We start from the raw sequence: 25,684 nt of genomic DNA on the forward strand, positions 1-25,684 counted from the left end.
CACACAGGTGCACACACTCACTGCAAGGCTGTCAAGGTCCAGACAGGGCTCCTGCGTGTTCTGACCCTGGGCACAGAGCTGCGAGACTCAAGAACCGGATGAACATCAAGTGCAGCCACGGGGCCCCCCGGAGCTCCCTTCCCTGCCTTTGCTCCTGTCTGTGCCCCTTTCCCCTGACTGCAAGCACGTGTATGGGCCACGCTGTGGCCATGTGCTCAGGTAGCCACACTCGTCTTCAAATCCACTCGCGTTTTCGAACCGCAGGCCCTGCACGCGCTGTTTGCGGCAGGTTACGTGCAGTGACGCCGTAAACAGAAGCTGCGTGTGAGCGAGCGAGGACTCCTCCGGCAGCCCCTTCCCCGGAGGGCCGGTTCTCTGACACCTGTCAGCTCCCCCGGGCGCCTCGGCGGAGGTCCACTGGGCGGGCTCCAGGCTCTTGGCTGGTGCAGGGATAATGACTGTTTCTAGGAGCCTGCAGGCGAGTGGGGGCTCACCGCGGGGCCAGCCTCCCCGCAGGGCTCCCCATCCTGCTTTGAGCCCTCAGCTTCTGAGCAGGTGCAGGTTTCCCCGTCAGCCCCTGGCTCCCCGGCTCCTGTGGCTGGACATTCAGAGGGAGCCCCTGTGAGAGACGGGACATGACCAGAGGACAGAGCTCCGAAGAGACGGAGTGGAGTGCACAGTGCTGGCCTGGGGAGGCTGCAGCACTGCCTCCCGGTTCTCGAAGGTCTTGTTTCATGGTCTCTACGGTTACCGGCAGATTTTCCCCTGCCCAAGAGCCGCCAGCGACTGGGCCTGTTTGCATGCTCTTGACTACAACCAGCAGGAGGAAGGAAATGAGCTCTCGGGTCCTGTTCTCAAGTGACCAGGTGAGGGTTCCCCTCTGGGGCGGGGAGAGGAGGGTGTCTCACTGCAGCGTGCTCTCATGGCTAGGCCGCTCCGGGGGGCCGGGCGCGCAGGTGGCTGGCTTAGGGACCCTTTTTCCCAGATGGCACTGGGCTGGGCAGATCCAGGGCTGTGAGTTCAAGGGTCAGCTGCTCCCAGGACATGTCTCACTGGCCCACCAATACCTAATGGCAATCAGGGGACCCCAAAATATAAACAGTAGGAGCTTTTTCTTTTGTTTTTTTTAATTGATATTTTGGAGAGAGAGGAAGGAAGAGATAAAAACATCGATGTCGCCCTGGCCGGTTTGGCTCAGCGGTTAGAGCGTCGGCCTGCGGTCCGGAGAGACCCGGGTTCGGTTCCCTCTAAGGGCATGTACCTCGGTTGCAGTTTGTCCCCGGCCCTGGTCAGTCGTGTGGGTGGCAGCCACTCGATGTGTTCCTTTCATATCGATGTTTCTCTCTCTCTCTCTGTTCCTCTCTCTCCCTCCCACTCTACCTGAACAAAAAATAGAAAAATGTCGTCAGGTGAGGATAAAAAAAAAAAAAAAAAACATCGATGTGAGAGAAAAACATCCATCGGCTGCCTCCTGCACGCCCCCACCGGGGATCGAGCCCACAACCCAGGCACGTGCCCTGACTGGGGATCAAACCAGGACCTCTCAGTCTATGGGATGACACTCAGCCAACTAAGCCATACTGGCCGGGCAAAGGTAGGATGAATCATTCTATAGAAGTAGTGACCTTTAAATGTCATTCAAAGGGCTGTAGGCTCACCGGCTCCCTTCAAGGCACAGCCAGACGTCGGGCCGCAGGTGCCACCTGGTCTCTGCCTCACCGACACGGGTCTTCGGCACTGAGGGGCCACGGGCACCGGCAGGGACCCGCACCCTGGTGGTCTGGCCCCAGCACCTATGGTCTTATCACTCTGGCCCGTGGGGGGTGCTCCGGGGCGGGGCTGCACCTGCCTCCTGCGCTGGGCGAGAGGCCTCCCCGCCTGGAGAGCTGAGACCAGGGCAGGTGGAGCTGGGGCTGGGAGCGGGCTGGGCTGAGGCGGGAGCAGCCCCCGGGGCCATCCCTGAGAGGACAGAGCAGAGAGGCCGGCAAGTCACGTGGCAACCAGGACGGTGCGGGCACGTGCCCTGCAGACTCCTCTGCGCCACCGAGCAGCCTGGGAGCGCCGGGCTGGGGGCTGGTGCAGGCGGGGGCCAGGGCGACGCCGTGGCCGAGCATCCTCACAAAAGACCAGAGAGAAGAGAGTCACCGCCACCCCTCCCACAGCAGCTGTAGGGGGAAAGCGATCCCGCAGTGCAACAGTGGCGACTGTGAAGTAGTGTCGCCGACGCAAGTGTCTGTGTGGCTCTTCCCAGCAGGGTGCAGGAAGGCAGAGGCCTGGGGCTCACCGCCCTGGCCACCGTTCCTGGGAGGACTGCGCCGTGGGCGCCTCTCCCTGATCTGTGGCTCAGCCCTCGCCGGCACTGCCGCCGTCAACCGCACCACAGAAGGGGGAAGACAGACGCCTGGGGACCCCGCTGCCAAGATTTAGCCACAGCGTGGTCGGGGCGCAGACAGACAGCAGTAAGACTGTTTCCACTGTGGGCTGCCTGGGCACTCCGCCTCCGGGGCAGTGAGCCAGAAGCACCCAGTCTGGGCCCCCGTCTGGTCTGGACCCCCCGTCTGGGCCCCCAATTGGTCTGGGCCCCACGTCCGGTCTGGGCCCCCCATCTATTCTGGGCCCCCCGTCTGGTCTGGGTCCCCCATCTGGTCTGGGCCCCCCATCTGGTCTGGGCCCCACGTCTGGTCTGGGCCCCCCGTCTGGTCTGGGCCCCACGTCTGGTCTGGGCCCCCATCTGGTCTGGGCCCCCCATCTGGTCTGGGCCCCCCATCTGATCTGGGCCCCCCATCTGGTCTGGGCCCCCCATCTAGTCTGGGCCCCCCATCAACAATTTAATTCTTACGCCCTGGCCGGTTTGGCTCAGCGGTTGGAGCATCGGCCTGCAGCCCAGAGAGACCTGGGTTCAGTTCCCGCTAAGGGCGCGTACCTCGGTTGCAGTTTGTCCCCGGCCCTGGTCGGTCATGCGGGTGGCAGCCACTCGATGTGTCCCTTTCACATCGATGTTTCTCTCTCTCTCTCTGTTCCTCTCTCTCCCTCCCACTCCACCTGAACAAAAAGATGGAAAAATGTCCTCAGGTGAGGATTAAAAAAAAAAAAACAATTTAATTCTTAGGACTTCAGAGGTTGTCTAAGCTGAGAGACACTTAACCCCCGACATTGTAACCTTGGCTCCCTCTCAGAATCCCCTGGGGAGATTTTTTTTAAACCACAGACCCCTGGGGCTCTATATTTGGGGGTCCTGACTCAGCAGGTCTAGAGAGAAGCCCCACTTCCACCTTTTAAAAACACTGTTCAGGAAGTTCTGGTAAACTGTCGGGTTTGGGAGCCACCAAGAAGGGTGCTGAATGGATTAGTCAACAGAGATTCATCGTTATGAACCGAATCAGGTGACCCTGCAATCCACCCACTGAAACTCAACCTCCCGGTGCTTCCAAACAGGACTGGAGACGGCGCCTTCCAGGAGGTCCCTGAGTGACAGCGAGGCCACTGGGCGGCCCTCCCCCGGCAGAGCAGGGGTGCCCAAGCGCGGTGGGCGCCCTCCGGGGAGAGGCCTCGGAGGAAACCAGCCCTGCCACTGAGCGGTGGGCAGGCACCTCTCGGCACCCCACTTCACAGAGGAGCAAGCTGAGGCACAGGGAGGTCGGGCTGCTTGCCGGCCGTCCCAGAGCTGGTCGGTGGCAGGGCCGGGATGTGAACCCAGGAAGTCTGGCTCCGGAGTCTGTGCCCCTGACCACTGCACTCTCCTGCCGCGCCCACAGATGAGTGTTGACCTCCGTCCACCAAGTGAGGGGCCCACGTGGGAGAGGAGTTTGAACTTCAGAATCACTGAGCGTGCCCAGCCGGTTGGCCTGGTGGGTGGAGCCTCGTCCCGTGGACTGAGAGGTCTCAGCTCTGTTCCTGGTCAGGGCACAGGCCCGGTTGCAGGCTCGACCCCCAGCAGAGGGCGTGTGAAACCCATCGATGTTTCTCTCTCTCTCCCTTCCTCTCTCTCTAAAAAATAAATAAAAACATACTTAAAAAAATAAAAACAATAAAACTGTTATAAATAAATAAATAAATAAATAATCAAAGTAGTAAGTTAAAAAAAATAGAGCCATTGGTTCACACTGGTCGTCATTTCGTGCCTTGATTCTGTGTGTTTCACGAGAACAAGCCCAGTGCCGACCACCTCCCGGTCGGTCTGCACGGAGCGAAGTCACGTGTGCCCGGAGGTGGGGCGGCTGGACCCTCTGTGAGATGGGTCTGTGGGAAGTGGGCGCAGCGTGGCCGCTGGAGGGCCTGGTCCCCGGGGCACACATGGCCACAGGCCTGGGGACAGGCAGGGGCCTGCAGATGTCCTTTCTCTTTCCCTCTGGCCCCCAGGACGCCGAGCCCAAAGGAAAGGAAGAGGGGGCGACAGAGGTGCTCTGCCCCGGGGTGACTTCTTAGCCGCCAGTCACGCTGGCCTCTCTGCCTAGACGTTTCCCTGGACACGGAGGGGCCGCTGCCTCCTCTCCGATTCTGTCCCCTTGAGCTCCTCCCGTTTCTCTCCGCAGGCTGCTGACGGTGCTGGTGCAGCAGTGCAGCCCCAGCGAGGTCAACCACCAGGACAGCGAGGTGAGCCTGGTGCGTGGGGGGGCCTCCGGAGTCGCGTGGGGGGCGCGTTCCGTGTCCGACTGAGAGGGAGCCTGTGTGCAGGGCTGACCTGCCGGCAGAAGGCTACCCTCTGGTGTGAGCAGCATCTCACGGGAGGGTGCCCGGCATCGAGTCGTAGCACTGACCTGTGCGAGTGCCCTCGGACACTGAGAGACTGCTGCTCCGTCCTGTGTCCTCGAGCCCGGGACGCGATGGCAGGCCGCAGCTGCCCATGTCCTCGGAGGGACGGGTCGGGCCTCCTTTCCAGAGGCCACACTTCTCGCCAGCGCTCACGGTCACCGTGTCCTTTCTGCCACAAAGAGAATCCTGTGGGGCGCAGGAGCCGACCCCCGCCCATCCCCCGCAGCACCAGGCCCTTGGTGTCGCCCCTCACCCTTCTCAGACGTGGGCAAGAGAATCCTGTGGGGCGCAGGAGCCCCCCCCCCCCCCCCCCCCCCCCCGCAGCGCCAGGCTCTTGGTGTCGCCCCTCACCCTTCTCAGACGGGGGCAAGAGAATCCTGTGGGGCGCAGGAGCCGCCCCCCTCCCCCCCGCAGCGCCAGGCTCTTGGTGTCGCCCCTCACCCTTCTCAGACGGGGGCCTCTCACTCCCAGCCGGGCTTCTCCAGCCAGCTCCTTAGAGCCGAGCGAGACACCTGCTTGGGGAATTGACCGGTCGGCTGGGCCTGGCAGCCGTGACTGCGAATGGATGAGGCCTGGAAGTGAATACAGTGAGAGTGAAGCGGCACCTGCTCGGACGCCCAGGACTCTCCCCAGGAAGCCAGCTGGCCATGCACCGTGGGGGATGAAGCCTCCGAGCCCCCTCCCGGCTGGCATCGGCCACCACGCTGGACAGTCCCCCTTGGAAGCCAGGACCTGAGGTGGTCACGCACCACTTTCACTACCCGCCGACACCAGGAGACCGCACTGTCTCAACTTCTGCCTTGAAAACCAGAACCAGAGAAGAGAGAGCTCGCGCCGTCCCTGGGCCGTGTGAACGCAGGGAGCCCAGCGGGCGCTCGGACCTCAGCTGGTCATGAACGTCCAGACTCCGGCCTTGCCGGCCCTCCCTCCGCCTTCGCCTCTGCCCACCAGCCCCCAAACTGCGGCTTTTTAGAAAGGGGGCAAATTCGGTCACTCATACCCTAGAAGTAAATGCCGCTTCCAGACCTCAAGCCGTCCACACTCAGCCAAACACACACTCCCCAGCAGTGCGAGCTCCCCAGCTCCTCGGGGCCCCCCCAAAGGCACCGGGACAGAAGACACAGACTATTCTAACAGTGGTCCTCGTAACACGGCAGGGAAAGTGTGTGGTAAGCACTGGGAAAGTCTCTGGTTCCTTCTCGTGCAAAGCGACCCCTCGGAGAAGCTTCCCAGGGCTGGTCAGCAGCATCTGCGCCTCGGGGACGCGCAGAAGGCAGGAGCCTCAGGAGGGACCCTCACGCCCAGGGATGCGGCTTCCTGTGCGGGCCGGGCTGTGTCCCAACGTGTCTGAGTGTCCGAAACCCAACCGAACCACCTGCTAATGCTGGCCTGTGTTCTGCATTTCACGCAAGGGTCCTTCAGTGTGAGCCTGCAGGGCTCGGAGCCCTCGGGCACAGGGGTGAGGGCCTGGCCCAGCGCACCTGCAGGGCTCGGAGCCCTTGGGCACAGGAGTGTGAGCCTGGCCCAGCACACCTGCAGGGCTCAGAGCCCTCGGGCACAGGGGTGAGGGCCTGGCCCAGCGCACCTGCAGGGCTCGGAGCCCTCGGGCACAGGGGTGAGGGCCTGGCCCAGCGCACCTGCAGGGCTCAGAGCCCTCGGGCACAGGAGTGTGAGCCCAGCTTCCTTTTCCAGTCAGTGCCGTGGAGAGCCTGCCTCCCGCTTCTCTAAGTCCTGGACCAGCCGTTCCTGCTCCCCTCCCTCGACATGGCTCCAGCGAACCCCAGCACAGCGCAGCCCTAGCTGGATACAAGGGGTGAGTCACAGGCTCGGGCCGCACACCCCACGTCCGCTGCGAACAGGAAGCACAAAGCAGAGAACTCAGGAGAGAGGCGTTCGTGCTGGGGAGCAGCGCGGTTTCCTGAGGGCAGGAGGGCGCAGGCAGGCACACCCTCCCTGGTGTCAACGAATCTGTGTTCCAGGAATAGCTGGAGGCCTCTTGAGCTGTCACCATCTATGCAAAAGAGTCAACGACCCGTTAGCAAAACTCGAACTTCCTCAAGAGATGGGCTGGGTTGTGAGCTAGAACTCAGGAGTAGAGAGGAAGAGGAAGGGAAATCTCTTTCTAAAGCCACTTCGTAGCTGCTCCATAAAATAAAACACGATGTTACTTTGTATCAGGAAGGTGGGTATCCCACTGGAGGCTTGCTGGTCTGAGCTCAGTGACTCAAAGTTCATGTTATTATTTCGTTGTGTTATGTTTCGTTTTTACTTACATGAGTAATACACAAACAATTTGCTTGTTTCGAGTTTAAATCCTACAAATAATAGCAGGGCACGCTTGATCACCTGCCCCGCACCACCTCAGCCCAGGGAAGCCACTGTCGATGTGTGTCTGTCTGTCTGTCCTCTGTGTCCATGGACACGGCGGCTGTGACGTGAATGGCATCCCACTCTGCCACTTGGTCTTTTCACTCAAGTGCGTCTCGCTCTTCTTCACATTGACGCGTGCGACCTGGCTCGTCCCCTTGGACGGCTTCTGGTTTCATTCCGTATCCACGGTTCCAGCAACGCACAGCAACCGAGGTCCGAACAGACTACACGGAAAATTCCAGAAGGAGGCCATTCATCCGCTCCCCATGGCACACTGTCCTGAGCAGCGTGACGAAATGTCACACTGTCCCTCACTGAGACATGACTCAGCCCTCCGCCTGCTACCTGCCTGTCAACACTCAGCAGCCGTCTGTGCCACCAGACTGCCCGTCTTGGGAGCACCCTGCTTGCGTTCAAGTCAGCTTTGTTTTACTGACTGACGCCCCCTTCACAAAAATGGGTTTCAGTATATTGTCACAGTGGTTCTGTTTGATGTTACCAGTGTTCATCTCTTACTGTGCCTGATTTATAAATCAGAGCCGGTCACAGGTGCGTATGGGCAGGAAAGGACAGAGTATATGCAGGGTTCGGAGTCATCGTGGTGCCTGGCATCTGCGGGGGTCAGGGAGAGGAGCCCTCCTACCTCCAAGGAGAGAGTACAACCGGCTTGTACAGACTAGGGATTTTTAAACTCAGGGCGGGGGGTGGGGGGGGTCGTTCAGCAGAGGAGACATGGTCGTCTTTGATTGGTCGGGCCTGAGGCCTCCCAAGTTCTTGATTGGTTGGGAGCTGGGGTCTCCTGAAACTTGTTTTTCTTGTCAAGTGACCTTTTGCAGTTTTGGGTGGTTCCGTCATTCCTTCCTGTTGCCTGGAGTGATGGATTTTGGTTTCCTGGAATGAGAGGTTTAGGGCAGTAATATGAAAGTTAAGAGCTAACACAACCGAGGTCTGTGCCCTTAGCAGGAACTGAACCTGGGACTCTGGTCCGCGGGCCAATGCTCTAACCGCTGAGCCAAACCGGCCAGGACGCTAAGCATTTTAGGCACCTGTTTGTTCCTCTGGAAGATTCTCAGGCAGTAGAGAGCGTGCGTTTTCACTCTCCACACACACGCCTGGCTGGCTGCTCCGTGTGGCTGCGTCGGCTCCTGCTCCAGCCACGGGGGCAGCTGCCGCTGTCCTCTGCTGGGTTTCTCCTCATTTCTGCCTCTCCTGACACACGGCGAGCCTGGGCATCATTTCACAGGCTCAGGGGACACTTCCACATCCGCTTTGTCTACTCTTCTGCTGGGTCACTTGCCATTTTCTCTGTCTTCATTGGCATAGATACATTGTTACTCCTCACCCGAGGATATTTTCCACTGGTTTTTCAGATAGAGAGGCAGGGAGGGAGGGAGGGAGGGAGGGAGGGAGGGAGGGGGGGAGGGAGGGAGGGAGGGAGGGAGGGAGGGAGGAGGGAGGGAGGAACATCAGTGTGAGAGAAACACATTGATTAGTTGCCTCCCGCATGACCCCAACCAGGGCTGGGATCGAACCTGCAACCCAGGCATGTGCCCTGAACCCGGAGTCAAGTCTAAGACCCTTTAGTCTTTGGGCCGACACTCTGACCGCTGAGCCAATCTGGCCAGGGCGGGAGTTTATAATTTGAAAATTAATCCTTTGCTGTTGGGTTGCAACTATTTTTTCAGTCTATTGCTTATTTTAGGACTTGTGTGATGTCTTTTCTTGTGCAGAAATCTTAAAATATGATACAATCGAAATGGCCACTCTCGCCCCTGACGGCTTGTGCTGCGTCTCTGAAGCCTTCCCTGCCCCCAGGGACGTGACTGCTATGCTTTGAGTTGCAAAATTTCTTTCTAAATGCGCTTACAGTCTGTCCGCTTTTTGTTTCATTCACCTCACAGTTCGTTAGGAAGTGACTTGTCCACACCCCAGGGCCGGGCAGCTGGAGTCGCCTGCCCGCCCAGCGTGCCTTTGTTCTCCTGGGCCTCAGAGGGACCGTCAGCCAAGAGAAAGGCCTTCTCATTGCAGCTTCGGGGAGTTAAGAAGTTGCTGACCTCCTGGAATCTGGGCTCTCCCGACTTCATTTTAGCTTTGGCAGGTAGAGCGCCCCACACAGAGGGGCTGTGAGCTGTGGGCGTTGGGTGAGAACTTGACATGTATCCGGAGGAGCTACTGTGCTTGGCATTGACGATCTCTCGCGGATGCTACATTAAATGCATGCTCTGATTTGGGTAGGTTTTCTGTGAGCGGCTGGACCAGCCACACTCCCAGTATAACAGCACTCAGAGAAAACAAATCCAAGTTGTAAACACCAGATGTGCACCTCTGGATGGAGTTCTTGGCGCTCGGCCCCTCAGCACAGCCCTGAGCCGTCAGCGAAGCACAGACCGCACTAGAGGGCAGAGTCAGGGGACAGAGTCCCCGACGCTGAGAACCCTCGAACTTCATAGTCCACGAAAGGTGAAATAATAGAGCAGATTTTGTCAGTGTGCCAGAAATTTTATCCTAAAAATGAACAGCTCGAAGAAATGGAGTCACTACTTCCTGGGGCCCTCGCGCCCCACTCGCCCCGTCCCCCACTCCTCGTGAGCTCACAGAGGCAGGGGTGTCTCATCTTTGCTTCCATCCCTGAGGTCTGGTTCAGTGACCCGCACGTAGCAGAGGGCTGCCCCCAAATATGTACAATTAATAGATGCATAGAAAAAGAATTCAATTATTAAACTCAGGAAAAAGTCATATTCTCTTATTTTATGACCCTTTATCAATCATCCAACTCAATTGCCCACTTTATTTACCAGACAGGACTCTGGGTGACTTTTAATTATTTCCAAAATCTACCCTAAAAAGAGAAAAAGATTTTGCCCTGGAGGGTTTGGCTCAGGGTTCGAGCGCCGGCCCGCGGGCCTGGCTTGTCTCACGCGGGCTAGACCGGCACTGACAGGACTCAGCTCAGTGCTGAGTGGACACGGTCTGTCTCCCCAAAGAGGGGGCTTAAATGTAGCTCCTGCGTGGAAGGCTGTTTCATCCGTGTGTTCCTGTTTGCTCTTGTCCTTCGTGACCTAAGTTCATTCGTATTGTTCCTCTTGCATGAATGTCTCATTTAACTTTAGAAAATCTTCATTCTAAAGGTTTTTCGTTTTTTTGTCAGATGCATTATTTTTGTCATGACTATAGGGAGAAAGGGAGAGTTTTGTTTTGTTTTTTATTTTTTTTCTTTATTGATCTTAGAGAGAGAGGAAGGGAGAGGGAGAGATAGAAACATTGATGAGAGAGAACATCGACTGGCGGCCTCGTGCATGCCCCCCACTGGGGATCGGGCCCACAACCTGGGCATGTGCCCTGACCGGGTATCAAACTGGCGACCTCTTGGTGCAGGGACGATGCTCACCCGCTGAGCCGCACCGGCCGGGCTAAGGTGACAGTGTTTAAAGTGTCCCCTTATTCGTGGCCATCCCTAGTGCCCCAGACTCCATCCTCAGGTTGCTTTCAGTCTTCAGGTCTGATCTTTGGCCACTGGGACACGCACTGTTCATCTAGATTAGAAACCTGCAGAACAAAGACAATGAATGAATCCGCTAATCTTTGTCATTGGTAATTATGAGACTTTTTCCAAATCTATAATGATAAGAAAATGGCATTCATTGCTGCTCTTCTAAATGCTTCTTTTAAAATATTTTAACGTACATCATTCACGCCCATGTTTTGTCTACAGCAAACCCTTCATAGCTTCTGCGAGGGGCAGTCAAATGCGTGGGAGGTGAAAGGTGTGTGGATTCTGCAAGGCCCGCCCACCCAGCTGGACCTGCGGGGACGCTGAACCCCCCGGGTCGCTTGGGGGCCTGCCGGCCACCTGCTCTGAGTCCGCCCCAGGGCCCGACAGCTGCTCGGTACTGGGTCAGATTTCTGGGTCGGAAACCACAAAGCTACGGTGGTTTGGGGGTGGGGCTAAGACGCGCCAGGACTCCTAAGCCGTTAGCTGAAATCCGGTGGCACCGGCCCAGGGCACAGAGGCCTCATCTCCCTGCAGCGTGGCCACGAAGTGGCCCCGCGTGACCAAGAGCACACAGTCCTGGGCACTCTCCGAGCAGGTCGTGAGTCCACTGAAACTCACACGTCCCCCACACCCTGGAGACCTCCTTCCTGACCGAGTGGGGGTGGCTCTTCGTTCCTTGAACCGATACTTTTCGTTTTTCCAAGAGCACACAGTCCTGGGCACTCTCCGAGCAGGTCGTGAGTCCACTGAAACTCACACGTCCCCCACACCCTGGAGACCTCCTTCCTGACCGAGTGGGGGTGGCTCTTCGTTCCTTGAACCGATACTTTTCGTTTTTCCAAAAGCTGGAATTCTCCACCCACCAGCGCTGGATGGGTAGGCCCTGAGCCCACGGCCCCTGAGCCCACAGTGCAAGTCCAGAGAGCCATCGGTAGGAAAGTCCCCGCGGCGTGGACACGGATCCTCCCCACGGGGCCCAGGGAGCCCTGACACCTGCAACTCACTAAGTCGCTCCTCTGGGAGCTTCCCTGGAGCACCCTGCGTGCTGGGGGCCACGCGCGACCGCAGCCTCTGTCCCTGCTCAACGCACCTGCTGTCGCCAAGCCTGGGCCCCGCCGCGGGAATGGCCAGTAGGGTGTCCACGGGCAGAGCAGGGGGAGGCCGCTGGGGGGAGAGTTCCTGAACGGCGCGTGTTGCGCAATCACGCCAAGCGCCAGGCCGGAGCTGGTGTTGCAACCTTTGGTTTTCGTATTGCCAACTCGAAGAGGATTCTTATTTTTATTTCTCGTTAGCCTGATTGAAAAAAATAGCAAGAGGAAGTGTCCCTCGGCCTGACTGAAATAAATGTTTTGCAACCTGCTTATATTGGGATATAAATAGACAGAGTGTTTATGTAGAATACGCATTGTATGTGCTATAATATATATTATCATTGAGAGAACTAATGGAGTGATTCAGCCCTTAATTTGGGGCCATTTACAGGGTCAATGGTTACTTCTAAGAGTGACTCAAATCCCTGGGGGGAGGGGCGGAATATTATATATTTCAACGCCTTACAAAAAAATCAGTATTTGCCGGCTGCCCTTTGAGGAGGGGCCAGAGGTGATGACAAATGAAACAAATAATAGTGTATGGTGATATCCGTTATACTGGTGAGAACCACCTTTCTAGAAAGGGAGAAGACCCCAAATCCAGCTGAGGTCACAAAGAGAAGAACTGTCCAGCATCTGAGCTCTTCTCCAAACGGGGGCTTGAGGGGCGCAATGTGTGGGAGGAGCGGTGGAGGGGCCCGGACGGGGGTCCCGCTGCCACAGGACCAGTGACCTCAGGCCGACCGTCGCCTGTCTGTGTCTCAGCTCCTCACCTGCAACCACCTGGTGGGGGACACCTGGGGCGGGAACACCTGGGGCGGGTTGTGGTCCTCGTAAAGATTTGGAGAAGGAACCTGAAAAGCTCTTGGCACCGAGTAGGGGTTGGGAAGGTGGTCACACTCACCGCACCCCTGTCCTGGAGCACGCGGGAGCTGGTTTGTTTGTTTGTTGTTTGTAGGTGGTGGGATGTGGTTTTAAGGGGATTCACAGATTATACTTAAACTAATCGCAGTTTAACTCACAACCAGGCTTTCGCGCGGAATTCTCCCACCCGGAGCCCGTCTCCGCACGCGGGAGCGCGCTGGCTCGCTGGGAGGGCGCAGCAAAGGCCGGCAGGGTCCTGGATAGCTGGTGACAAAGAGCCCGCCACCCAGGTCCAGTCCTGCAGAGGAGTCGTGCCCCGCCTTGCTCTCCCTCGTGTCCGAGTTTTAAAACAGCCTGATTTCACGAAAGCCAGACATCCCCCAGGACAGTGAGATGGCCGTTTCTTTGCCGGGTATTTATTTACAGGGACAGTGCGCCCAGCCCTGCGCCGGGCTCCGGGGGTGCCGGCAGGAGGCTTACACTCCACCGAAGCCACATCCCCTCGGCGTCTGTAATCCTGGGCCCTGGCGGCATTTCATCACGAGGCCAGTGGCGGAAGCCAATGGGGCCCAGTACGAGAAACAAGAAATCCACGTAGTGAAAAGAACAAGACTCCCCCGAGTCCGGATCTCTGGCTCCGGCCGGGCCAGCGTGACAGTGAAGGGGACCCGCTGAAGTGCCCGGGCTATTCTGCATCGTGGCAGATGCCCAGCGGTGGCAATGAGCACAGGAAGTGCCTCCGCGTTCACACCAGTGTCCTGTCCGTATGGAGCCAGTTTCTGGGAAAATCCTCGAGTCTCTCCGGGGGCTCAGTGTCAGACGGCTGGAACTGGGAACTGGAAGCCGACCGTAAGGAGCCGAGGTGGAATATGGAACTGGCGGAGGGGACTTCACGCTCCCCCAGCACCCCGACCTCAGCACTAGATTCAGTTCCCTGCTCACCCACGAACGCGGGGACTTCTCGGGACCTCCGCTTCCTCTTCCGTGAATCGAGAGGCAGAGGGGCACCTGCCGGCGCTGGGCAGCGGCGGAGCTCACATCCCGCTCGTCCCAGAGCCAACCGAGCTGACCAGACGGCCCCGTCCTACCTGATCGATGGGGCCGCCGGCTCTTCGGTCGCGGGGTCCAGCATGCTCTCAGCCGGTTCTCCCCAGTGTTCAGTAGTCAGATGACAGAGAGCTGCATGTGGGGCCACGTGGGCATTGTGCTCTGGGCAGGCCTGGAGGGCGTCATTGCAGTGGTCACATGGCTGTGGTCAGGTGGCAGGGTCTGGACCCATCTCATGCCACACCTGCGGGGAGGCTGGGGCGTGTGTCTGTGTCCCGGGGAAGGAGAAAATGGATCTGTGAACAGGTGGCAGGCTTCACCACAGTGCTTCATCAGAAGGTCCTCTGGAGAGTAAGATAATACCCAGGAAAACTCAGTCTCAGCTCAACAACATGAGCCTTGGGGTGTCCATCCCACCCTCCCACCGAGGCTGGGCCCCTGTCCCACTCGGCTCCTGTGGGGGAGCGAAGGCGGGGGAGCGATCCTGTCTATGCATCATCTGCAGAGGTGACTGCGGGAGAAGCTTTAGGCCGGCCGTGCCCTTTGCCCCACTTGCTGTCATCCAGTCATTGCAGAAAAATTTCACGTACTCGAGAGGCGTGGGCGAGGAGAGGGCCATCGCGAGTTCACTTTCTTATTAAATGATGCCTCAAGAATATGACCTTAAACTCTGAGAGAAACCAGGATTCACCAGGCTGACTCATCCGCATCAGTTCTCCAAGCTGCCGCGCAGTGCTGGCTCCCCAGCTGCGCCGGTCCGGTCCTGTCAACGTCCGCTTAAGACCCGGCACTGTCCCCACAACCTGGGACTGCAACCCAGACCCCTTACGCAGGGTCGGCATCCCCCAGCCCACAGTCCCAGGACCGGCCTCTGCCTCCTGCTCCAGCCGCACACCCGGCGGCCCTCCCCGCCTCATCCCTGCGTGTATCCGTGTGCTCATTCACGATCCTCTGCTCTTTCCCTGTCTCAGCTGTAGAAACCGGGTCCTACAGGAAAACAGGCAGTGCGCTGCCTACTGGTGGGCACCGCGTCCCAGCCTGCCTCCGGGAACCGCCGCTTGCTGTCCTCGTCCCCACCCGGGGCGCAGAGGCCCTCGTCACGGCCCTGCCCCGGGGTTGCTCCTGTTCGGCAATCTGTCGTTCTCTGTAGTATTCAACAATCTGAAAACGCCCTTGGCTCATGTGCGTGCCTTTGCTGTCTGTGGTCCTCCCCCCACTACCCTTCCCACGAGGGCAGGGATCTTGTTCCTCTGATCCCCTGCCGCGTCCTCCGCAGAGCGGAGCTCAGTGAAGGTGTGCCCAGCGGGTGATCCCCTGCCGCGTCCTCCGCAGAGCGGAGCTCAGTGAAGGTGTGCCCAGCGGGCGATCTGGAGAATGGAGGGACGACAGGCAGCCACCAGCACGTCAGCTGGTGCCTCTGGCCCGGGGAGGAAGGGTGGACTCGGCTTCCTCCCGGGGAGCCCGTGCTCATCTCTGCCCTCTGATTTGGTTTCGTAGGGAATGACACCCCTGCACTGGGCTGCTTTCCACAACCGGCCTCAACACACCCAGATGCTGCTGAAGAAGGGGGCAGACCCCACCCTTGTGGACAAAGACTTCAAGACGGCTCTGCACTGGGCAGTCCAGGTAGGGCTCGTGAACAGCGCCCTGGGGGTACCAGGCCTGGGGGTGGGGTGACCAAAGGTGCAGCCTGAACACTGACGTGGGTTTCCTGTGTGAGGAAGTTCGGGTCACAGTGTCCCCCTTCCACTCAGGGCTGGGGCAGAGCCAACCAGTCACTTCGGGGGATCTGGGGACATCCATTGTTGAGAGGAAACCCTGCCCAGACTCCGAGGGCAGAGCTACAGACCACCGGGCAGAACCTGCCTTGGCTGTCACACTCACACTCACTCACTCACACTCACACACTCACTCGCACACTCACACACTCACAGTTGCTCACACACTCACTCACACACACTCACACTCACTCACACACTCACACTCACCCACACTCATTCACTCACACTCACTCACACACACTCACACACACTCACCCACACTCACTCACCCACACTCACTCACACACTCACACTCACTCACACACTCAACTCACTCACACACTCACTCACTCACATTCACTCACTCACACTCACTCACACACTCACACTCACACACACACACTCACACACACAGTAACACTCACACACAGTCACACACACTCACACAGCCACACACTCACACACTCAGAGTCACGCACCCTAACCCACTCACATTCATGCAGTCACCCACTCACACACACTTACACACTCACACACTTACACTCATACACTCACTCATACATACTAACACACACTCACACTAACACACACATACACACTAACACTCACACTTACACACACTAACACACAGTCACACACTAACACTCACCGTCACACTCACACACCTTCACACACACACTCACTCCCATACACTAACACTCACACACAGTCACACACACTCACTTACACACAAACACTAACACATAATCAAACACATTAACACACACGGTCACACACACACACATATGCACTCACACACAGACACACAGTCACAGACACACACCCCTCGCTCTCTCTCTGCTCACCACGGCTCACTGCACACCAAGACAAACCTTCAAAGATTTACTAAGAATGCCCCTTCAAATCTTTGGACCACGACTCCCTTCTTCTTTTTGAACCCTCCAAAGCAGAGCCCTCCGGTGACCCTGAATTCCATACTGAATGGTCGTGTCCCCGCGTCACCCTCCCAGGGGCTCTGCATCAGAACACAGCCACGAAGTCAGAGCGGCCCCAGAGGCCGTCCCAGAGCAGAAACTGGAAACAAAGAGAAGGAAGAGCAGCGGGTGGCGAGGACTGAACGTCTCTCTTCACAAGGGGATGACCAGGCAGGAGCTACCCCTTCCGTCCCTGGCAGACAGTGGCACTGGGCGCCTTTCGGTAGGCCTGCCAGCCGCCTGTCTCCCGGCGCCGCACATGGACCCCCTGTAACTCCCGTCAGCCGGGAAGGGCACCGTGCTGAGCAGCTGCAGCTGCTTATCAGAGGAGCCTCTGCCCACCCACAGGGGTGGCACTCAGGTGTTTTCATGTACCACACACGGGCACCTGGTACTTTCAGGGCTGAAATATGTGGCTGAGGTCGGGGGAGACCAGTGATTTAGAAACTGCTCTATTTTTGGCCCTCCAACCGTGGCTGCTGTCATTCTGTGCCAACTCTGGGCACACTGTGAGCTGAACCAGGCTGGTTTTAGTCGCCTCCACCGGCCCCAAACACTTTCAGTGCTTCTAACCAACTCCATCGACGTCGGTCCTGTTTGCTCCTTGGAATCAGTGGGCGAGTGTGCAAAGTCCTGAAACCCAGGCCCCGCACCCTCAGAGTTTCGATCTGTGGTTCAGGGTGGAGCCCGGGCACGGAGATTGTTTTAACGCTTCCCCTCCCCCAGGAGAGGTGCTGTGCAGCTGGGGCACCGCTGTGACCCATGGATTCATAGCAGGAGGCACTGAGCCTTTTCTGGACCCACGCGGACCTTGCATGTGGACCGTGATTTTGTGTGGGTGTTGCACTCCGCTCGTCCGTTTACTCAATCACTGAGTGATGCTTCTTGGGCACCTTGCGAGTATTTGCGTCGGAGTAGCAGGTGGCCCGGCCAGACCCCTGTGGGGGCCCTGCGGCAGTGTGGGTCACTGTGTGTGGGCGTGGGCGTGGGCAGCACACATTTCTCTGAGCAAGGAGTCCACAGCTCTGTCTAGTTCCGCACTGCAGACCCGTGACCACCCCAAAGGTGGAGGGGCAAAGGGGCAGAATTCAGAACAGAAGGCATCGTGGAGGGAGGATAGGGGTGAGAGTGTCTGCACTAGTCCAGAGAAGTAGTGATGCGCCGCGACCTGCGCAGCTAGTTGAACCGGATCTGAGGAGGGGCGCCGGGAGACAGACACAGAGACATTGTGTCTCTGGAACGAGAGGCCTTGGGCAGAAAGCTCCTGGGTGAGCCTCGCAAACAGCACAGGAGCAAGAAGAGACCTGCCTCGGCGCCCACCCCAGGGGTGCCCCAGCTCCCGAGGGGTCCTGGGCAGCAGCCCCCCGGGCACTCTGCCTCTTGCAGGGTCAGGGGAGGAGGGAGGGCTTTCGGGGAGCAGGCTCTGTCCTTCAGTCAGGGCTGGGAGCTGCGGCCCCGCGCCTCGGCCACCGGGATTCCTGCGCCCCTCCCCGAAGCAGGGACGCAGACAGGGAAGGCAAGGAGCCGCGCCTCTTTTTGCTTCTGTTTTCCTTCCCCATGGCCAGTCCTCTTTGAAGGATTTGGGAGGGGCATCTCGGTTGTTTTCGGTGTATTTTAGACATCAGGACAATGTGTTTCAGCGACATCCGGCAGAAGAATCTCAGAGAAGTGGGTGAAGCCTCCCTGGACGCTTAGGTGTGTTCAGTGAGCCGTCACCTTGACCCAGTTATGTCAAGGTCACCGCGAGAGGAAGGACGGCTGGAGGGCGGAGGGTGTGAGAGGAGGAGACCCTGGGGCAGGGACCGCTTCGTGGGCATCGGCCAGTGCGGCCCCCACACGCCCCACGCGTACAAGGGAGCCCCGAGCCTGGGCTGTGCTGCTCTGTGGTTGCCGTCTGGACATTTTCGTCAGTATAATGACACCTCGCATGTGTGTTCTGTGAGCAAAGTCGGATCGGACCACGAAGCCTCGGCGCACAGTCCCGCCTCCCTGCCGCCCTGGCACAGACCGGGGGTCCAGATCAACCATGAGCCAAGTCACCAGACAAGATGGGGCGGGCGCCTCTGAGGGTCTGTGCTGTGGTGATGCCCCCCAGCCCGAGGAGCGCGATACCCCACAGCACATAAAAGCCGCTGTGAGACCCTGGCCGGTTTGGCTCAGCAGTGGGAGCATCGGCCTGCGGTCCAGGGAGACCCGGGTTCAGTTCCCGCTAAGGGCATGTACCTCGGTTGCAGTTTGTCCCCGGCCCTGGTTGGTCGTGCGGGTGGCAACCACTCGATGCGTCCCTTTCACATCGATGTTTTTTTCTGTCTCTCTCTCTTTCTGTTCCTCTCTCTCCCTCCCACTCGACCTGAACAAAAAAATGGAAAAATGTCCTCGGGTGAGGATAAAAATAAATAAAAGCCGCTGTGGAAGGCGGGACGAGACCGCGTGAAGTTGGAGGGCGTTTCCTGCCGTGTGAACAGGAGCTCCGCGTTTTCAGTCTGCCCCGGACCCCACAAACTGTGGGCTCAGAATGGACAGCGTCGAGTGCCCGGCCCTTGGCCAGCAAGAGGCTTCCGACTGGGCGTCAGCCACTGTCCCCGAGACCCCGGAAGCACACCGCGGGCGCAGGGTGCCAGGCCCTGTGAGTAACGGGCCTGTGGAGAGCCGGGATCACTCAGACTGCGCTGGACCAGAGGAAGGGCCAGCGGAAGGCCTGTGCTGTTCCACGGAGCTGTGCCAGTGACCAGGTTCTCACCCACGGCCCAGGCCCAGACACACCGACGGCGGGAAGAACGCAGCAGGAAGCCAAGGTTACCCTCCGGCGCCTGCGCAGTGTGACCAGAGCCGCAGCTTTCAACACCAGCTGCCGTCTCTCCCTGCGCCCGGCCCGCCCGGCTCCCCGCCCTGTGGCGGCTCCAGTTCCTGCCAGCTCGTCATGCCTCCTGGGGACCTGCGTTCTCCCACAGGACCCTGTGCACAGTGACAGGGCCTCGCCATGAACTCGTTGAGAAAATGAAAACGCTAGTGAATGATGTGAATTGTCTGTCCACAGATATCAGGAAGCATCTGCAAGCGAAGATGTCCCTGGTGAAACATGAACCTAGGACCTCTCTCACTGGCCAGGGAGGGTTTAGTAGCACCTTAAATACAGGTGCTTTGCTGTGCTTGATTTTTCAGTCTGATGCTTGATATTTGACCCGGCGCCAGGCCTGGCATCTGCTCCTTCAAGCTGCGGAGGAGCCGGTGGGCGGGCCGCTGACCTCAGGGCAGAAGAGCCTCCCTCTGGATGGACGGGAAGAGGCCCGGCCCGGCCCGTGTGGCTCAGGGGTTGGAGCGTCGTCCTGTGCACCGAAGGTGGCAGGTTTGATTCTCCGTGAGGGCACATACCCAGGTTGCAGGTTTGATCCCAGGGCTCTTACAGGAGGCAACCAATCTCTCTCTCTCTCTCTCTCTCTCTCTCTCTCTCTCTCTCTCTCTCAAACCGATTTTTAAAGAAGCAAAACATATACTCCACTGAGGGTTTAAAACAAGGTAGGAGGCCGTCATGGACCCGCACAGAACACGACCCACGGAGACGTGACCAACTCTTTCCTTCTCCCCTTGTTGGCTCTGTTTCTTCACGATTCGCTGCTTGGTTTCGTGGTCCACCTTCTTTCACAGGGGTTTTCCAGTGATTACATTTCATGCCATGTGTAGCAGTGTGACTGCTGAGGACCACTCGGGCCTCAGGAGGCCACCAGTCAGTACTCATCTCCTCGTTTCGTTAACGTTAAAATGCACTCGGCTGGGTTCTCGGCTGCGATTTTCAACCTCTTTTGTCTCACCGCACAGCAGGGAATCACTAAAATCCGCAGCACACAAAAAGATGTCTTTTTTGGCCGATCTGACCAAAAAGAAAATAAAAACAGATATAATTCTGATTCGGTCACACTAGACAGCTGTTGCTGTGTTGGCTGCCGTCATTTTTTATGTGCCCACCTGAGGGGAAAGAGGTCAGTGCCCCCGACTAAACAGTCAGGGGGTGCATGTCTGCAAACTCATGGCAGCAGCTGGAAATCGCGGCTCTGGGGCCAAGTTTGTGCACCACGGTGAGTAAATAGGTTTGATGAGCAAGTCGTCGTCTGGGTGGCCCGACCTTCCCTCCGGCCCTGCTGTCTGTCAGTTAATTAATCTAAGTCCTCCTTGGTCCCTGGTTCTGGGAGACAACTTGGCTGCACAGGACACCCGTCTGCAGAGGTGGCAGATCTGATACAATGTATCTAGTTTTCCTCCTCCGGAGCTGTCCTGCTGTGGCTTCCTCTGGACGGACCGGGAGCCACAGGCTGGGAGCCACGGGCTTGTCCGTCACGTGCTGCCCTTCCTGTTTTCCAGAGCGGAAGCAGGGTCCTGTGCGCCATCATCCTGAGCCACCACCGGGCCCCGTCCATCATCAACTGTGACGACGAGAGCGGGAGGACGTGCGTGCACATGGCCGCGGCTGCCGGCTTCAGTGACATCATCGCCGAGCTGGCCAGAGTCCCCGAGTGCAACCTGCAGGCTCTGGACATGGACGACAGGTGCCCGTGGGCCCCACGTCCAAGGAGGGTCCTCTCGGACCGTGTGCTGCAGCAAGAGCACACGGGCAGCGCAGACCCCTGCTCCGGGCAGAGGACGCAGCTGGGAGAGACCCGGAGCGCGGCTGTCCTCACACTGTCCCCACACTGTCCCCATGCTGTCCCCACACTGTCCTCCCACTGTCCCCACACTGTCCTCACACTGTCCCCACACTGTCCCCACACTGACCCCACGCTGTCCCCACACTGTCCCCACACTGTCCTCACGCTGTCCCCACGCTGTCCCCACGCTATCCCCACGCTGTCCCCATGCTGTCCCCACACTGTCCTCACACTGTCCCCACACTGTCCTCATGCTGTCCTCACACTGTCCCCACGCTGTCCCCACGCTGTCCCCACGCTGTCCTCACGCTGTCCCCATGCTGTCCCCACACTGTCCCCACACTGTCCTCATGCTGTCCCCACACTGTCCTCATGCTGTCCCCACACTGTCCCCACACTGTCCTCACGCTGTCCTCACGCTGTCTCAGAGCTTTCTGTCAGCTTCCTGCTGTGTGAGCTTTCTGTTCTGTTCTGTTCTTTTTTTTAAAATCATCACTACATGCATTTTCCATTGATTTTTAGATAGGGAGGGAGGGAGGGGGGCGGAGGGAAAGAGAAACATCGATATGAAAGGGACACATTGATTGGTTGCCTCCTGCATGCACCCCAACCAGGCCAGGAATCGAACCTGCAACCCAGGTATGTGCCCTTGACTGGAAATCAAACCTGCAACACTTCAGTGTGCAGACTCTAACCACAGAGCCAAACCGGCCGGGGCTGAGCTGTTTGTTCTTAACCATAAGTTTTACTTTCTTCTTCATTCCTGAGTTACATCATAGAGTCAATAAGGTGTGTTATCCAGACAAGAGCATAACAGAGACTCTGTATTCAGAATCAGAGGGGACCCTCCTGGGCTTTTTTTTTTTTTTTAAGTCAATGAAGAGGTATTGGCGTAGGACAGGAAGCTGGGCCCAGAAAGGGAAGAGACTTGACTCAGGAGTGATCAGCTGCTAAGCCAAGGCCTGTCCCCCTGTCCTCCGAGCAGAGGGCTCTCCCCACAGCCCCTCCGCTGAGTCAGCTCTCAGCGCGTCCACACCTGCTTGGCCCACCTTTGTTAGCTGAGCACGGGTCAGTGAAGATAGAGGAACATAACAAAGACTAAGACTGTTGGGAAAAAGTATAAGGTTTATTATATTACAAGTGGTTCCTCGCCCTCTTGAGTTGAAGTGCAAAGTCAGCCACTTACTCGTGCTGATTTCAGAGACTCTGGGACACCTGAAGTCCTTGGGACACAAGGGAACGCATTCTTGAGCTGCACGTAGTGTAGAAGCTGGAGGTGGCCCACAGCCTGGCTTCTGTGAAAACCAAAGTCTGCCGCCCTGAAAGCAGACCTCTCAGGAGAGCAGGTGGGAACAAGGACCTCAGCCCCGGAGAACGGTGCTCCAGAAGGGAGGCAGGACCCCTTCTTGAAGGAGGGCTGCCGAAAGTCGGCCTGCTTCCAAACAGCTCTAGAACCAGCTCTGGAGAGAACACTTCCCGTTTTGTGCTGTCACACACCGAGCAAAGAAAGCCCGGTCCCCGGGCATTGAGGAGGGAGTGAAACTGAGAGAAGAAACCGGTGCAGAAGGTGGGGTGGCCAGGGTCCGGGTGAAGTGAGCTCTCCAGGGAGCCTCCTGTCCGCGCCAGCATGACGCCCCGGCCGGTGCCCTGCGCACCCCGCCCTGTTTGTCCCTGTTTTCGGCATCAGGCAGCTACACCTTCACATCGAAACTGTGAGCTTGCGTTCACAGTATAATTTTTCAAACTATTGTGAGGCCTTAGTGCCATGAGCCACTGCAGGGACTGTGACTTCCCTTTCCTTCTTCTCTCTCCTGGTGGAGAGAGAGTTTTTGCGGGAAGGAAAATGAGGCAGTGATTTTTAAAAAGAGGATGAGGGAAAACGTGGGGGAAACTAGTCTTCCTGGATGTTAAAATACATCATGAACCGGTGACATTTGAAGCGTGGTGGTTTGAGCCTACAATCGATGGCATAGAACCCAGAACCCAGAGGAGCTTAAATGTCCCAAATCTCATCAGCCGGTGAGGTCACGTTTTCCTTTTATACCCAACTCATGTGTCTTCGGGGAGGATAGTCTTTTACCAGGTTCTCCCTACTCATTTCTGGGATTCTGCAGGGAAGTTTACCGGTTCCATGAGTCACTCCCTGGCTACGGGTCCCTCAACCAATACTGCTGCTTGCTCCCATCGTGGCCTGACGTCACAGCTTACTTCATCACCGCAGCTCAACCCTGTGCATCGTGCTCCCCGACCGCCACCCTCACCGTGAGCGCTGAGGCCAGTCTATGTGGCAGGAGAGTCCCTGGGCTGTAGTTCCTCTTGGGCCTGAGGCTGAGAGAGAAGAAAGGAGCTACAGCTCAGGTGACCTGAAATCGGACACAGCAGATTGCCTGCGAAGACTGTATTAGGTAGGCATGACCTCGACGCTCCCGTGTTTCTCTGCAAACCCGGTTCAGTTTCCGGTTCACTGGGCCCTCTTCTTCCAGACGATGGTCAGACGAATGAAAGCAGTCAGCCTCAGAAGTTGTCACAAAGGGGTGTTGCACCGTGCTCCAAGCCTGCTGTCATGTGTCAGCCCATCTGGCTGGACTGTGGTCCAATCCTCCGACTGCATTTATTGGCAATACATTCTCCAAACATGAGGAGGCGATCTGGCCGGGGTCCCATCTAGTTTCATAATAAATATTGTCTGGAGACTTCTCTCATGTGATCAGCAAATAAGCCAAGGCTTGTACCTTGTCTTCTGAACAGAGCGCTTTCGACACGGTACCCTTCAGGGGTAGTCAGCCCTCAGCGCTTCCTCACAGAGCCTCGCCAACCTTGTTCAGGTGAGGCCGGTACATCATACCTGCCACGCATTCAGACTGACAAAACAGATGGTCCTATTCAGGGCTCTCAAGTTGCTGCTCATAGCATCCCATGGCGGAGGGCGTTTGGTGGACGGGGTATACAACCTACACACGGGGACTCTGGACACTGGGGCATAGCTGCACCCGACACTGAGTCCCCAGCCCCTTCACGGAGAGCCCAGCTGGGCCCTGCTCCTCCTGCCCTACTGCCCCGCCCAAGAACACCGAGGGGCCAGGCGAGGCCCCCGCGGGCAGCAAGGAGAGCCTGCCCGTGCTCACCCTTCTCCAGGGTTGATCCTGCTCAGCCACTGACAGGAAGACCAGCCAGTCTCTTCATGGGAAGCCCCATTTACAGGAAGGCCCTCTTCCCCGTGCCCCCCTTCACCTTCTGGGGTCCCACTGGCGGGACAGCCGCACAGACGTCCTTGCCCTGCTTCCCGGAGCTCAGCCAGGGAAGCGAGTTCTGGTCCCTTTGCTCTGGGCCCAGTGGTCCTTGCTGCTCCTCTGCCTGCGCTGGGACAGCCGAGGGCGGTCCTTCTGCCCCTGGGGACACCGCTGCAGACCTGCTGTCAGGTCCGGCTTGGCTCTGGAAGCAGAAGGACGGTGTTCGTCTGATTCTCCTGCTCATCCTGCCCCGAGGCTGAGCGGGCAGCAGCACACACCTTCTGCAGGGGGAGAGAGGAGGCAGAGTCTCGCGTGGGTCAGGACCCAGTGCGAGCCCTCCACACTGATGAGGGGTGTTGAGAAAGCTGGCTCTGTCATCGGAAAAACAGTCAGCTTGGCTCCACACCTCACCCACATACCAACACGTACAAGCCATGTGCAATTTTTTTAAACACGAATAAATACAGAAGAAAACGTTGATTTTTAAAAATTTTACATCAGTCCAGTGTACCTTTTTTGGTATACAGTTATGAGATTTAGCACGTGTATAGACTCACGCCACCACCACAGACAGGTTCGGAGCAGCTCCATCTTCGGCGCAGGCCGTCTGCGTATAACCTTCACCCAAGGCTCTGGCACCGACGGCCCCTCGTGCGGATCGCCTCTTCCAGGACGCCGCGTGCCTGCAAGCGGCCAGCGTGTAACTCTTCGGGGACTAGTGAGGTCAGCAGGCTGCTTCGAGATCCCTCGGTGGGGTCCACGCAGGCTGGTCTCGGTGGCTGAGATTCACTCCGCTGGGCGGATGAACTAGTTTGCTGATGCATTCTCCTGGCAAAGGGTGTTACATTGTTTCCAGTCTGGGGCAATTATGAATAATGTTGCTATAAACATTCACGCCCAGGTGTTCCCGCGCACACTTCTCCTTCCTCTGGCTACCTGGTCTCCAGAGGTGAGGCCGCATGCTCACAGGTGAGCGTGTCTAACTGCCGAGGAACTGGCCGCTGTTCTCCAGAGTGGCCGTTACCGTTTGGCAGCCCGACCAGCAGTGTGTCCGAGTGGGAGCTGCTCCGTGTCCTGACTGGCACTTGGCCGTGCCAGGGGATCCTCGGTTTTCTGGTTTTAATTGTGGCCATTTGAATAGGCATGTACTGGTATTTCCTTGTGGTTTTCATTTGCATTTTCCTGATTTCAAGCGTCATTGAGCACCTGTGTGTCTGTTTACCACTCGCTCATGCATCTTCTTTGGTGATGTGTCTGTTCTGATCTTTTGCTCATTTGTAAAAAGGGCTTGTGTATTTTCTTACTTAGTTATGATAGGTTTTATACAGTCTGAATAGAAGCCCTTCGGTGGAGACGCGTTTGCAAGTATTTTCTCCAAGTCTGGCTTTTATTTTTTTCATTTTACTAAGAAAACACTGGTTTTGCATTTTAATAAAGCCTTAAATACTGATGAATGTTTATTT

At 57.6% G+C, this 25,684-nt stretch overlaps 1 protein-coding gene across 1 annotated transcript in view; it reads left to right on the plus strand.

Annotated features, from left to right (window-relative positions):
- Positions 1–25,684, plus strand: part of ANKRD55 (ankyrin repeat domain 55) — a 74,281-nt gene that overhangs the window by 33,417 nt on the left and 15,180 nt on the right. The window contains exons 6-8 of the mRNA XM_036278794.1: positions 4,533–4,593; positions 15,115–15,243; positions 20,708–20,892. Coding sequence (XP_036134687.1) covers positions 4,533–4,593; positions 15,115–15,243; positions 20,708–20,892 — 375 coding nt within the window. The remainder of the gene's footprint in view (positions 1–4,532; positions 4,594–15,114; positions 15,244–20,707; positions 20,893–25,684) is intronic.

The sequence above is a fragment of the Molossus molossus genome, unplaced genomic scaffold (assembly GCF_014108415.1).
Source record: "Molossus molossus isolate mMolMol1 unplaced genomic scaffold, mMolMol1.p scaffold_m16_p_3, whole genome shotgun sequence".
NCBI classification, from domain to species: domain Eukaryota; kingdom Metazoa; phylum Chordata; class Mammalia; order Chiroptera; family Molossidae; genus Molossus; species Molossus molossus.